The 16,094-nt window shown below is 47.0% G+C and overlaps 1 protein-coding gene across 1 annotated transcript; it reads right to left on the reverse strand.

The window, feature by feature from the left end:
* Positions 1-1,154: 1,154 nt before the first annotated feature.
* Positions 1,155-16,010, reverse strand: LOC135386262 (uncharacterized). The gene is made up of 7 exons (XM_064616071.1): positions 15,657-16,010; positions 14,464-14,561; positions 12,820-12,921; positions 3,496-3,668; positions 1,892-2,057; positions 1,653-1,793; positions 1,155-1,489 (listed from the first exon to the last, which is right to left on the reverse strand). The coding sequence occupies exons 2-7, from the start codon at positions 14,559-14,561 to the stop codon at positions 1,204-1,206; spliced, it is 966 nt and encodes a 321-aa protein (XP_064472141.1). The 5' UTR covers positions 15,657-16,010; the 3' UTR covers positions 1,155-1,203.
* Positions 16,011-16,094: the final 84 nt, after the last annotated feature.

Consider the following 16,094-nt stretch of genomic DNA (forward strand, 5'->3'; position numbering starts at 1 on the left):
ACGTACGACGTATGCGCGTACATTCATGTGAATATGTAGGTATTTGGGTGTGTGTATGTGCGTGTGTGGGAAAGGACGGAGAAGGTGTTTAGAAGCAGTTCAAGAGAAGGACGTAAGATACGCGTGGTAGCTAGGAGACGATGGCGGCACTTTCAAATACATGGTCTCGAGTTGTTCAAACTTTGGCAGGATGCACCGCTTTTTCTATGGATTTCCTGCAGGTTTTGTAGCCTTCCTTGGCGCCATGCCCTTTGAAACCCCTATGAAGAACTGAAAACTCGCTAAACTACTTACTGTTTGTTCCGTGGCCCTTGGTCCCAATATGGTGCTGTGCAAACTTTGCTGCAACAGCCCTATATCTGCAGATCCGCAGGTGTGTTGGATGACGAGGATTTCGTGCGGACATCCTGGTCTGTCGTTGCGAACATCCGCGCGACATCCCGTTTGTGGACGGCAAGCGCACGTTTAGAAATCTGTGCGGGGGAAGCTGGGGAAGTGACTATAACCGCCTGCCCTTGCGGGACACGGATATCCGCATTTTACTTGAGGTAAGCATTAGTATCTCTGGTGACGTCTCCTAGGTGGAGCTACAATTAAGAGCATTCAGTAAATTGGAAATGGCCTGTCGTAGCGTGTTATTCGATGGGTTGCTGTGCGGTTAGTTACTATCTTCGTATGCCAGAAAACACCTTTGGCCTGCTGGCTGGCATCAGCCCATCTCATCATCGTATATTTATGTGTGTGTGTGTGTGTGGTCATGTCGCTTCTTCCCCTACAATACAATGATCGCGGATGGGTGGACATGCTGAATGAAGAACCCCAATATATATCTGAATATCTGTGCGGATGCTGGGCACTCACCTCAATGTGCGCAGTTGCAGATATTACGAGCGCGCCTACCGTGCGGATACTGGCAATGTTACCTGCGCTCACGTCGAGAGGTAGTCGTTTGTCCGATTTCATATTGGTTTCAGAAGGAGGCTCAAAGGATAAAAAAAAAATGCGCCTGCACCATCTCAACATCACACATTTTAGCGTTGTATATGAATTTCGTGCTACCAACACGGCTGTCGTTTCTATTTACGCCGAATATTTCTTTTCGTGCATATTTTGCACCCTAATTGTTCTCAGTTCAGTAAGTTAACAAACACGACTCGTGTGTGCCTTCACGTACTGCTTTAATATTGCACGCATGAGCTCATGCTATGAGGATGCTATAAGCTTCGGTTCAGCGTATCGGCTGAAGTTTTCTCGTAAGTTGAAATTTTCGATGAAGGTGTAATTTTTGCACCCCATATCAGGATCCCCCTTGCAAACTAGATCCCACGCATTGCTGTCGTCCCACGTGACTGTGAAATTGTCGTTATACCATTTCCTTGTGTAGGCTTTGAAGAAATTTGGAGGAGGAAGGAACTGCCACACCTTCGGCTTTTTGTTGTTGATCCCGTATTCTTCACATTTATACCCGAATAGCCAATTACCTGTGTGTCTGCAAATGCAAAGAGAAGCAAGAAAATCACTGCTACGAGCACGTTCCCAAGGCCAAGGTTTTTCAAACTTGCAAATCATACTGAATTGGAATGTTAGTTCTTTGGTAACCACGAACTACCAGAACTACTTTCATCATAGAAGTGGTCGCATACAGTCAATACCTTATGCACTCTATCGGATATGTATGTGCGAAGCAGGGAACATGCACGGCGTCGAAAAATACTTGGCCGAACTCGTAGGAAAGGCTGGAGTTGTCCTCATAAAGGCAGTTGAAGAGCTTCATGTCATCCGAGCAGTTCGTTCTGAAATATCGTGTACGTTAAGTCGCGATGTAAGGACAGGTTTTATTGAACGTCACACTGGCTATGTAAGACACTCTGTATTCGCTATTAACACTTACATAGTATAGGGATACGGATTCTTCAGCCTACTCTTCTCGTGATATCCCTCTGCTAACATGTAATCTGTGGCCATATCGTGTTTTTCGCAGCACTTGTCTGTCGACTCACCAGTTCCATACTTGGTTGCATTAGTGGATATATTTCCAGCACCACACCATTTCGTACCTGGAGGGTATGTGGAAAGAGGACGTCAAATACGCATACATGAGATACGAACCTCAAAGCGTATCCTTATAGTGATTAACGCTGATCTTTCGAGTATTGTATATTTGAAAAATATCGGAACGCCCTAGCAGGCCGGCGTCTACGGGGGGGTCAGGGGGGAAATTTCCCCCCAGACGTTCGCCGACAGGGAATCCGCAAATCTTGGAGTGTGCCCGCCCAGGATCAAAAAGTAGACGCCGGCCCCGAGCGCTTTAATGTTCGGACAACGACGGCTAAGCAATCGTATCAAGCAAGGGCTTATTTATTGCCAGAACGACACTGCGTTAGTGGTGATGCAGGCAATTGTCTCTTCACAAAGACCACTGGCAGTGACCTCGTGTTAATTACATCGTATGCGCATTGAGAATAGACTATACGAGAAAAAGAGAGTCAGTGTGTGCAGCTTGCGCGTTTGGCCCTCCGCCCGCCATTGGTTGCGTCCCTCGTCCCGTACTGTCCTCTCTCTTTCTCTAATATCTGTTTGACTCCGCCATCACCAACACCACCTAGATTTGATTATTCTAGGTGATGTTGCCGTCACGCGTTCGGAAGAGAAGTGTGCACACAATGCTCGTGCTTTCGCGGCATGCACAGAAGAGGGAATGTCTTTGTTGCTGCTGCTATTTGCCATGAACGTATGCGAACAACACTGCGTTTCTACGCTTGTGCCCTGAAGAGGGAATCACTTGATCTCTGACGCAATACCATCACGGCATCATCACTACAAAGTATGAAGGGGAGCCATACGATTTGTCGATTGCGTGCGACATGGTCAGCTCAGAACTCACACTGGTAAGCGAAAGTCAGTGTATTTACAGATGACTTTTCTACGTTGCGGTGGCGAATGTGAAGCAGGTGAGCTCGGAGGCAATCGCCTGCGCATGCGTGCGCATAGCTTATGTCACCGTGATGTTACTGTCGGTGCGGCTTCCCTAGCAGCAGAGGGTGGGCGAATCTTAAAAATTCATTTATTTAATCTGTAGTCTGTTTCCAGAGGAAAAACTTGGCCAAGCGGTCTATGAAGCGGTACCGAACATTACCGTATCGGTCTGATACACACGTTTCCGGATGCAGTAGTCCTTAAAAAAAAAAAAAAAAAACTTTTCATTACACGTACGTACTATCTTATTTTGTAGTCTGATTCCTGTTGTTCTACCCCTCTGCAAATCCAACGTTTTACATAGTCCATTTACGTGACATTTATACGATCATTTGACGAGAATTTTGCACCAAACCCAGCTGGGCTATACAACGCTTGCGCAGTTATAGTAAGGTCAAACTCCATTTTTGTGCTCGTTTTGCGGCTGTTCTGTTCTCAATTTTATAGCGCTTAATTGCGTAATGCCTCTCCGGGAATCGAAATAAATTACAAATGAACAAAGATTAAAGCCCCACTTGCCTGGATATATGAAGTTTCCATCCGTATTCCATTTCACAAATGCAAGCAACCGTGGTATGGGGCCCATCAGCGGATTAATGCAGAGCTCTGTGTACTTCATAGCATTGTCAGTCATCGTTTTGGTTGCTATGTATGTCGACCCGAGTCCTCCCTTCTGGCCAAAAATGTTCAAACTGCAATACATGTGAAGGGATATGTCAGGTGATGATATAGAACTTCGAGAGTCCAAATCGGAGAAATTCTCTTATCGACTCTTCAAGCGCGAACCTGAACTCAAGAACGCAACGTGGTTATTTGAAAACAGTCGTGACTAACCCACCATGTCGCCATGTCGTATACCAACAGGCCCAGTTCGACGCTCTACGTAGTCATGAGTGAGTAGCTTTTAAAAATGCAGGCCTTTTCGGACCCCATGTGCGAAGAAGTAACAGCGATCGCTGTTTCGTGCACGCTAAATACGGGCGAGAGGAGGCTCGCGGTTGTATTGCGCACGCACATGTAGACAATAATTGAACCTCTGTACGCAATAAGGGGATAAGTCGACTTATCCCCTTTTTACTATTTTTGCTGCAATGACATCTACATACCCAGTACGCACCTGTCAAAGAAAATTCAGGACAGTATTACAATTTATTGGCCCGCTACAGGAGGGTAAGAAACGGGAAATTCATGCGTGTCAACGAGACGGACAACCAGATCAGGCCCCTTTTCTCGGTTTGGGATTTTTAGACTTATCCCCTTATTGCCATACAGAGGTTCAATTTTTTTCTTTCCACATATTTTCCACAAATTTTCCACACATTCTGCCGTGAACTCCCTGGCCAACAGTTGGCGATTTTGCACCACGTTGGCGGGAAACCACAGCCTACCGCAAATGTCAGAAACATATTGGACTCGTTCTCCGAAAACTCTGCAAAATCCGCGTCGGGCAGTACAAACTCCGACGGACACGCACTGGTTTCATGTGCACACGTCTGGGACAGTTTACGTCTCTTGGCCTCGACCAAGAGACGTATCAGAAAATTCATTTCCATTTTTGAGAAGCACAACGTCATGGGTCAACCAACGGCTGCTACATTGATCCTCGAAGGTCAGTAGTACTGTGAGGGGCAGAAGGAAAATCAGGACAACTAGGAAACATAACAGGTGTTCCCAACGATCTAGATCACCGCACGCAATGGTCACTGTGAGTCCTCGCGCGCCGTCAATCACCAAGCGCTGACTCCGCGAGCGTCAACAATCACTGCGAGCCATCGTATTTCCCCATAGAAAGAATACGCCTCTTCTTAAATAACTAATTAATTTAAGAACTAATTAATAGCCAGTGGATTCCAATCAACACACAGAGGTGTAGGAAACAAGTAATAGTGAACAGATTGTTGTAGCAACAAGTGATAATGAGCGATAATTATTTCATATCACTATATCTTCATATTATGAGAAATTATGCAAGCAATATCAAAGCCTATTATTTAAAACTGCCAATATAACTCTATCGACTGGAGACAGAGTCAGAATCAGCACTAATTACAGAATACTCGCACAGTCTTACATTATCAGAGGAACAGAATCAGACGGATAGAGGAACAGAAATCAAAGCAACATCAAATAATCGACAGAGGAATAGAAGTGAAAGCGAGCGATATCAAGGAATCGATAGAGGAGTAGAGGAACAGAATCATAGCGCCCTGGAACGCCGAAGTCCGGCTAAGATTGCGCAGATGCTAAACTGAATGTGCATCGACACATTTGCGGTACTCGTTGGGGCTTGACGTGTCGTGCTTTGCTCGGTCTTCACTCACCTCTAATTCGACAGATGCTGGCGTATCACGTTCCTATCTCGACTGGCTTGTGCCCCTCTGCTGAAACTATTCTGGAGCGGGTCCTGACTAAAAGTGTAAAGCTATACCTCGGTGTCCTTACCGCAGCATTACAGCCTGAGCTGAGCCTTAGCTGAGGCACTCCAGCACTAAGACTGTGGTGGTCGCTTGCGCTACTGCTAGTGCGCATAAATATCAGCCTGCCCGTTAAGTAATTCATGATCCAACGTAGTATACGACCGTGAATTTGTGGCAGCTTTGCCATCGGCATCGCGGCGCCGCTGTTTTTGAGGCGCGAGCAAAATAAACATTCGTTCACTTGCTCCCTTGCGAGCTACCAGGAAAGTTGTTCCTTGCTTGTGTCACTTGCCGCTACAACTGGTGACCCGAACGTGGAACCCTAACGTTCCATCCGCGATTATGTCTACTGGTGATGCTCCCCCACCTGGACAGGCCTTAGCGACAACCTTAGTGACACCGGTTCAAATTCCGTTATGGTAGAAAACGTATGTGGCATGAATATGACTGACACTGTCATATGGCCTTCTTATATCCAGAAATAGAGCCACGGTCAGCAGTCCACGTGCCTTTTGCTCTTGGATGTCCGATAAAAAGTCCAGAATACAGTTCATGGTATTTCAGGCCCTTCTGAACCCTGCCATGACTGGAGGGAGGAGATTTCTTGTTTCCAAAAACCACTGCAGCCGGTTTAAAATTGTTGTCCGTCGCACTAACTCTGGCATACATAGGCTCGTAATCCTGCTACTTCATCAAATTCCGCGCAAAGGTAATTCAAAGGGTATGTATACCAAGCTACTCCCCATGGATGCTTCGTCAGCCTGATGTTACAGTGGACATACCTGGCAGGATGCCTGGATGTTGAAGGAGGCCTTTCTTGATTGACTGATGTGTAAAAGGAAAAACGGTGCCTTTCTTTCAATCCAGTTTTTTCACTTATTCATAAGGCAGTAAGAAAGGAAAACTTTGATACTTGCTATGGAGGCAACAATTTTTACCACACCAGGGGCTGGACACACACTAAATTAGTTGCAGCATTTCAAAGCAACTGGCAACAACAACAACAATAGATGCTGACGATGAGATGGGGTGTTTCACCGCGACGGTGTGGTACCCTACCCCACTGCACGTGGAACATTATATGAAGATGATAAGGGAAGGATGAAAACACGAGAACAACTAAGGCGTCTGCAGCAACCTAGTGTACGACAGGAAGTCGATGAAGAGGTGAGACCCGACGATAGAGCACAGGATCCTTATAGGGGCTAATAAGTGCAGCTAGGTTGAGTGGTCTCTTGCTGATACGAGCAAGCTCATCACACACTACCTGCCTTTGCAGGCCGTACAATGCACATTCCATAAGAATGTGCTGTGTGTTCGCCACGACACAGCAGTTGGAGCAGAGGCTTGTGTCACAGCGTGATCATTCATTTGAATTATGGGGTGAAAGCCACATTGAGGCGGAGTCTACGCAGGACGGAGGTAAAATGGCGTAAAAACGGGCAGTGAAAGAAAACGATAAATTCGGGTCTACCAAGTACATGAGAGATTGATCCGTGATGTCCCGGCGCCATTGATGTGGAATCACGGGCTGAAACCACGCGGTTAGTAGGGTCCGCCTGTCAGCCCTCGAGAGCACAATGGGCACGGCTCTCGGGGGCCCAGGGGCAGCCGTTGCTACTCTGTCAGCTTTTCTCTGCTTGTTAAACTGCAGTGACCAGGAATCAACTGCTGTGATATGTGATGACCATGTAGACGCTGAACTTTGTGGAGAATGTCTACTACGATGGGGGCTAACGACCCACGAAGTCCCATTTTTTGCCACACATTGCACAGCAGCACGTGAATCGGTGTAGACCACCCAAACACACGAATGATCTTGGGATATCTGTTACACAAAGAGTAGAATGGCATATAGCTTCGCTGATGTTCATGACGTACGATATGAGAGATGATATCCACGTGAGACTGCACCAGATGGGACGACAAAAGCACATGAAGAACACTCCGGTGTGGTAGATCCGTCAGTGAAGAGGGCAGTGTGGGGTCAGGATAGCTAAAGTGCATCATGTCCGTTCACAACTATTGAAGAACTAAAACTCGCACTTGATGCTTTGGAACCTTGAGACCCGGAACAGACAGGGAGAGTGATGGGAGCGCAAGCGACCACGGAGGGTTAGTAGGAACTGTTGGGTGGACTATGAACGGAGAGAGCTTGGGTCTGACATCCATCAGACATTTGTAAGCAAGTGGTGTGCATCCGTTAGGTGCAGAAATACCATGGAAACAGGAGAACAGCAGCGATGCACGATGAAGGAAACCTCACAATTTTTCTGTCACTTTTTCTAGTAGCATTCGTACGCCCACAACAACAATAACCACATGAATGACAATGGGATGAGGTGTTTCACCGCTACAATTGCAATATCATACATTCTTAGAAATGAGGGGGGGGGGGGTAATGGCAGGATCGGCTCGCCGTTGTTGGCCACATTGGGCGTCGTCACGACTATAGGCAGAAAAAAAAAGACGGATGGAGGATAGAGGATGTAGGGCGGAGATGCGCGGAGGGTGCATGAGTTCGTCGGGGAGAGCAAAGTGTTAGATGGGTTGTTGAGCAAGACCTGCCTTCTGCAGAAAGAGAATGAGATTTCTTGCTTTAGCAAGGAACCTTAGAAACCTCTTAAAAATGAAGTTTGTGGTGGCGCGACTACCGAGAAGGTGCGCGAGAGCACCATTCTACTCTGGCGTGTGGCAGTTGTTCTTTGAGGGGGTTCTTGGGGAGTCTTTGAAGCTTGTCCACTGGTCTGACGACGGCACTCTGAAAGCCCCCCATCATCATTCCCTCATCCTTTCCCAACGCGTAATAGGGCAGTGTACCGCCCCAGCGACGGTGAATCGCCCACCTCATCATCATCCAATGTATGTATGTATGTGTGTGTGTGTGCGCGCGTGACAATTATGAACAACAGAAGTGTCACAAGAAAACGTACACCTCCCGTTTTCAACAAATCAGCGCAGATAACGATATCATTCGAGATGATGGTTGACTATCAGCGTGCTATGTGGTGAAGTTCATTTTTAAGAGTGCATGTCATACTACAAATTTTACTTTATACCCATACGATTTGTAAGACTTAATCGCTGGCTTTGATCAGGCCATACAGGAGCAACATTACATACATAAATAAACTAGTAAATTTAGACGACTTAGTAAAAAAACAGTAAGAACAGTAGTGAAGACATGCTATTGAATTCGACAGTATGGTACACGTATATACACATAGTACATTTTCTTACGCTAAGGTGAATAACCAAAAAGTGCGAAAACATGGTTTTGCCATTGACTTACAGGAGGAAATATTTCCCACTGCATGCGGGATGTCACCTGTGAAGTGAAAAAATGGCTAGGAAGCAAGTGAGCTGGTGAAGGTGATGCATGATGGAAAACCCCGAGACTATGGAACACGAAGGGACTTTGAGACTTCGTGTTTGTGTCTGTCCCTTCGTATTCCCTAGTCTCAGTGGGGGGGGATATGTTTATTAAGAAAAAAGGAAAGGGTCTCAGGGTTTTACATCATGCACCTGTGAAGTGTTTGCAATGAAAGACCGGCACTTTTTCATTCTAAATTGTATGGTGGTGTTTGCACCTTCACTTTTTTGTACACAGGTAATTCCGTTTGGTCAAACTAGTGACTAAAATGACTAACATTATATCATTTACGAAAGCTTGTCACTCAACAGCAACAGCAATAAATGATGGAAAAGTGATGATGACTAATATTGGATCCGGCATAACCCGAAGAACTGGATCCCGGCTGTTTTCCACGTCCTCAAATTTTATTGAAATTCGTTTAATTTTCAATAAAATTATTGGATTTATTGCGATCGTAATAAATCCGATTCGATTCGATTTTGGCTACGTCAAACTGGCGTTGATCGACGCATTGGAGACCAGTTTCTATGAGGACCCGCTCACGATGGTACTGTCCGCAGACCAGGAGGACGTGATGGAGGCCACCGCGCACACCACACGTGGAACAGAGGCTGGACGCGCCGACACCGAGGAGGTGTTTGAAAGCTGGTGTAAAAGCCACATTAAGTCTCATGCGGTGGAAGACTGTGGTAAAGGAACGCGGCATTCGGCGGGGGAGAGTAAGGGACAATGTGGCGTCAACGGAGTAAAGCAGAGAGTGGGTGGTGATGTTACGTTGCCATTGAGACTGCATCATGGGGCCAGTGAGGCTTGAGACGAGGTAACGGCGATCTCCAGGCAAGATGATGGGGAACGCCGATTGTACTGGTGCGCGCCTGCGGCTGTTCGATCTGCGTCCTCGTTTCCGTTGATGCCCACATGACCTGGGATCCACTGGAAGACGATTGTGTGGCCCTGTGCGCTTGCTTTCTTGTAGACTTGTAGCGTTTCAATGACCACAGGACTGAGGAAGCCGCGAAGTCCCAGAGTTGCCACACACTGCAGCGCAGGTCTGGAATCCGTAAAAAACGACCCAGGAGCGAACGGGGCTGTCAATAAGTTTCCACAAGGCGAAAAGAATAGCATAAAGCTCAGCGCATGTTGACGATGTTTTATGTGAGAGATGATGGCCATCTGAAATTGACTCGGAGGGAATGACAAAGGCAGACGACGAACTTCCCCTCGTGGTTGAGCCGTCTGTGAAAACTGCGGTGGAAGTCTCATAACACGAGCTCATCATATTGAGAGTGAGCTGCTTCGTCACGCATGCAGCGACGTTGCCTTTCTTCCCTGTTATCCCAGGCAGAGACAGGGACATGCAGGGCATCGGAAAAGTCCAAGGAGGAGTGCTGGGAGCTGTGGGTGCGACCACAAAGTCAGGTATGCTAGTCTTCATTGGAGACACACATGGGTGTACGCTGCTTTGCTTGCGTGTCCGGAGCTTCCTAACTAGCGGATGTCGCCGATGGTGAGCTAGAAGGCGGAGGTACTGCCGACACGTCTCCCCGTAGCGAAGCACTTCAAGCGAGGCTTCCTTAGCCTCAGCAATGACTATATGGGTCTCTGCGGTCTCTCTCCAGAGACTGCGCGCCAGGAGGCACTGAAGCTCATGGACTGAGGAAGGTGGAAGGCCATTCAGCACAGGCAAGCTGTATGCAAGTGAACCGCGAACCAAAGCTCGGTGGACAGCCAACAGCGACGTCATGAAATGGAATGTGGAATGTTTTCATTGACATGTAGAGACAGACCGCCATGGAGTGACACTTTAAGCGCACGCAGGATTAATCATAGTTGCTACTCAAAGGCTGTGTATACTCTCTCTCTCTCGGTTTTATCTCAATCTCGAAACCCTGCTGGGGAATCCTGATACTCCAAAAACTGCCTGGGATTCCCAACACTAAAGAGGGTATGGAATGATTGCCTGTGGTTGCCGCAGGAACCTACCCCACTTCAAAGCTGAGCATCAAACCGAACCGGAACCGAAAACTGGAAATAACCGTTATTTTTATCGAAACCCAACCGAAAAGGCCGCCGCCATCTTGGAGCTGAACCGGAACCTAACCGATTCAGAAAATTTCGGTTACCGTTACAAAGCTGGTTTCAAAGCATCGAGAGTTCGAGACTGACCGTTTTTCATCTTACTTATCTTAAGTGCCCCAACCTGTTCCAAAAAGTGACCGGTTCATGCGACATTTTTTGCAACCGGAGTCTCCAATACAGGCGGAAATGCATATAAACGCACGCATCGATGGAGACAACGTCGGACAACTGCGCTCTATAGTTTCGTTTTCCTGTGGACAAGCGTTCTTGTCACAGCTTTGCAGCCAGCTAGGACAAGCGAAGAGAAATAAAGCTTTTCAAACTTTCCTACCGTTTATTTTAGGGCATATGCCTTCTGCGATGAACCGGTTCGGAACCGGTTTAGAGGATCTTGAACCGGTTCGGAACCCATATATGTGTCCTCCTGGACCTGAACCAGAACTGAACCATTTGCCTGGACCCGGGCCTGAACCGACCCGGAAAAAATTTCAGTTTCATGCTCTGCTTCAAAGAGGTTAATATGAGAGGATAAATTAACAGTGAGCGCGAAGAGGTGACAGGTCGGAGTTCTGTTTAGAGCCTTTCGAGGAGGCTGGAACAAAAGCAAAGAGGGAGCGAAGAACCCGGAGCTGATGCGCGGGGGTGCGCGCCATGGGCCAAGGACCTTGAACAAGCTACGTCTCAAGGGTCACTCCTCTCACAGGTCCGTGCTCAAGGAGTTCAAGTTGACGTCGAAGCACCTGTCGTTCACCCGGGTACCGGTCGCAATCCTCGATGATATGGGGAATCGTACCTGGGGTGGTGGCAAGCTGGGCACAGCGTCGTGTGACTGTAAGCCAGCCGAGCCCAGAACATATAGGGGTGAAGGCGATGTTGAGTCGTAGACGCCGCACAAGTGACAAAAGGATGCGAGTGAAGCCACCTGGCACCTTAAATGATAATATCGGGTCCACTTCATTGAGTCATGTCACGGCACCACTGCTGGCGGGCCCATGGTGACACCAACGCAAGTAGGAACGTCTCTCTGTTGGAGAAGATAATGGGCACGGGAGATCTCTTGAAACCTTCCCGTTAACAGCTGCAGCTGTAGAAATATTGAATGTACGTCTGCTGAAAGTGTGTACATCTATATTCTTTGCATTGATGGGTTGGAAGTCGATCAAACAGTTCGTTATTTAAGTAATAGTGTATCCTTTCATAGAGAAGCGCGATGACTCACAATGGTTCACACAGGCTCACAGTGGCTCACAGAGCGCGTGGGGTCATCGTGGGGTGATTGTCGGTGTGCGCGGGAACAGCGATTGGTTATTGACGACGCGCGAGGGCTTGCAGATGGCCGTCCCCGATGTTGATCTAGATCGTGGGGAACACCCGTTGTGTTCATATTTGTAGTAATTTTCCTTCTGTCTCTCACAGTACTACTAAGGTCATTTTCGCCTCCTCGCCACAACTGCTGGCGGTCTTTCAATGTGTGGCGGAGAGTGGAGACACGAGCTGCAGCTAGGAAACAGACGCCAGAGCTCCCAGTGACGTCACATATTCTTCGAGAATCCGAAACTATGAAGTTCTGCGTGTTCTCTCGAAAATTCGTAGACGCGCGTAACGTCCACCAATGACATATACGAATATTTTGCGTCCCGAATTTGTGATCAGGGTTAAATTATAATACGATTTACCACCCCAGTTATTCCGGGAAATCGATAAGTCCTGCGTCCTTTATGCTTTCGTGCTCTGTGCGGAACGGTGTGAGATGTTCATTCAAGATGTAACAAAAACTTTTTCAGGTACATTGCTGCTAGCAATACTGTTCCGCGACTATTAGGCCGTATTCCAAGATGCGGGCCAAGCCAGACCGCGTGGTGCTCTCGCCCTAAAAAGACGAGCAGGCTCAAGTCTGCCCCCCCCCCCCCCCCCGTGCACCGCGTACCCGGATTTGAAGGGAGACTAGAGCATTAAATACTTCTTTCTTACAAGGATTGGAGAGGTCCGGAGCTCCAATGTTCTAAGGTGGTGCAGTTTTTTCTCATATCTTGGATTAGCTGCCAAGTAATCCGTGTGCCGTGGAGGAAGTACCTGGAGCAAACAATATTTTAATTTCGTCGTATACCATAAGAACTACCCAGAGAGAACTAAGATTGATCGTGTTTGGCAGGAACAAGTGTTCATACACCGTGGAAGCAGAGTGCTAAATAATACACTGTGTATAGTATACTAATACAGAAAACGTTTTCGTGGATGCAACGAAATGGATTGCAATAACAGAACTCCTCAACAGCGTCACATTGAAGGGCTTCACGGTTCAAGGTTCGGGATTTGCTATGCGGGAACGCTGCGCAGCTAAAAGTACTGTAAAGCAGTAGACAAGCATGATATGCCGGTGATGTGACTGGATACTTTGTTGCTTCTAAATACCACGTGCGGAACCATACGACCGACAATGCGCTATAAATATTTTTAATTTGCCTTGAAAAATGCAGCGTAGTGGAGCGGTGTGACGCCTGGTGTCAAACAACCCCCTCTACAGCGAGCAACACTGAAAATTGGTATTACACACTATTACATCGGTTTTTATTGGTCGTTATTTTAGTAACCATATTATTAGTTTTCCTGTTTACCTATATGCATTCTGAAACCCCTGTTAACAGTTTAACCTGTTAGCCCCCGTTTTTGCGAAGTAATCCAGCGCTGGCCGTTGTTTGATGGAGGCTCTCCCTACTTCTCTGCTGCGCCTGCGCGCTCCTTCTGTTCGCGGCCTCTTTCGAACGAACAAATTCTCTCTGTGAATCTCTGTGAACAAAAAAGTCCCGACGCTGTCTAGCTTCTTGAACGTCTGACACATTTTTTTCAACGGCTCAGCATTTAATTTCATTTCAGTTCGCTTATCCGTTTATCCTCAGATGTGGATCGTTGTGTGGATTGCAGGGGCGGATTTTATCGTGGATTGTGGTGGATTGTTATGTCGGGCCGAGTGTTATACGCATGCAATGTGGTTGCCGCCGTATGTGTCAGGAGTACGGATTCATTTCGAATACCTAGTACATTGTTGCCCGTAATCTTTAATTGTAATTTTCTAATTAATTGCACCGTCGATTGGAATGAAACTTGCGCAGTTTTTGTCCTGGTGGCTTGGACTATCGAATAGCCACACTAAATGACATTTGATCCGTGCTGCTGTACAGTAGCTTTAAGTAACCGTACCGTCTCCTTCCACAGTGTACTAAAACCCCAATAGCGTCAGTCTCGCGGGTTGTGATATCGCTTCGGATTATGGTACCATGTACCGCACCTGGCTGGTGGAAAGTGGAGCCGTAATTTTTTGGTGGAAAGCGCGGCAGCTCGCCACGGCGTGGCGCCAGCTGCACTCCCTTCGCCGCTCCGTTTAAATTCGCTACCGAGAAATCTCCTCGCATGACGAAGGTAAAATTTTCGTTCCAGACTCAGAAAAATGTTTTCTTTCTAATGAAAACGAGAAGAAAATCATTTCATAGTCCCTTTAATAGCCACACCTAGTGAAAAAACGTCACCGTGACGTGACCATGACGTTGGTAGACACCCGTCGTTCCCGTCGTTTACTCCTGTGGTATGAACGTGACATAAAACATAGTTGTGTCTTACTTTCTCTTCGGTGCCTCAGTCGTCGAACATCGTATATTCGCCCATCCCACAAGCATCAGAACAGTGATGAGAAGGAAATGCCCGATCGCAGATGCCATCTGAGCAAAGGAATGATACGTAGAATTAGGCTAACGCGCAAAACACGCGTCATATGCTTTAGTTGCGTCATTATGTTACTTTTGTGTGCTTCTGCACACCATCCTGTATCCTATATTCTGAACAGGTTCCTATAATAATACGAATTCCTATACGAATAATATTCCAATACAAATAATTCCCATATAATATGCGAATACGCTATAGTCGACTGTCATCCAGAAAACATCGTGGCTTATAATAATAATAATAATAAAACAAAGAAAAATAATAGTAATAATAATAATGATGATGGTGCCGTGATGTTACACGTAAGACTTGTTTGCGCAGTGTGGCGACATGTTGCACGTGCTGCGGGATAGGACTGAGGATAATTTCGACCACCCGGGGTTCTTTTGAAGTGCCCCGGAGACCTTCGACACACGGTGCTGGAAGCAATGCTGCGAGCTAACCAGTGGCAGCAATGCAGAAAGACGGTCACGTGACACCTTCCGCGTGACATATGCTGTGCCCTTCACGTATCGCGCGAAGAGCGCCGCGCAGGTGTTTTACCGCGTGCCTTTCTCGGCGAATTCCCCCCCTTCGCTAGCTCATTAGACGTACAAGTGATTAAGCCTCCAACACGTTCGTTCAAAACGGGAGGCGTGTGCCTTTTTGTGACATTTATGCACTCGTGTTAGTTTGCAGTCGGAAGGGATAACAGTATCATTCTGAACGGTAACATTGTAACAGTATTGCGCAATGGTCTGCCCACAGCGTGTTATGCCGTGAAGCTGTTTTAAGAGTGCAGATTAAAGCGCTTTACACAGAGTACCATTTAAGAGCGCGCATGTCGAGCAAACTGCTTTAAGTTTGTTTTCCCTTTTTTAGCATCGCTTTATCGAGCGGAACGCTATGGATGGCATTGTTTGCGAGATGTGTTCGAGCCAGTTTTTTTGCTCACTCTTGCAATAGTTTGAGCGCGAGTTGAGGCTATACTATGTCTAAACAAACACATAAACTGCGCAGTGATATTAAATTGCCCTGAGAACTATGAATGCAGAAGGTCTTGTACGTAAACAGCACAACAAGGACGTCAATAAATGTGAAATTCATACCTTGATAACGGTTACCACAGTTGCAAGATCCACTTCTAACGTTCGAGTTTGGGTATCACGCTCTTTCAAGTCTCTTCATACTCTGCAGTGTTTGACGTGTCGTTATTTTCGATGACGCGCATCATGAGTTGCAATTAGCATATGATCGATGGCAGCCGTCCTGTGAAGTTTCTCCTTTGTTCAGATTAAGGCAGGTGCGAAGTGAACATTATGTGGTCGACGAATGCCCTGACAGGTGAGGATTTGAACCTTTTAGACAGCAGAAAAGTAGTCATTACGTATTGTTAAATTGCACCATAGCAGTATACGCGATTCCAGCGAAGTCATGGCCACCTTGCGGCGATTTCGAAAAGCTGCAAGTGGAGGCTCGAGTGCGCGTCTGGACAGGGAAGCGTTACGGTACACGTTTCTCTTTCTTTCGTCCGCCATCTTGGACGT

The sequence above is a fragment of the Ornithodoros turicata genome, chromosome 2 (assembly GCF_037126465.1).
Source record: "Ornithodoros turicata isolate Travis chromosome 2, ASM3712646v1, whole genome shotgun sequence".
Classification (NCBI taxonomy): Eukaryota; Metazoa; Arthropoda; class Arachnida; order Ixodida; family Argasidae; genus Ornithodoros; species Ornithodoros turicata.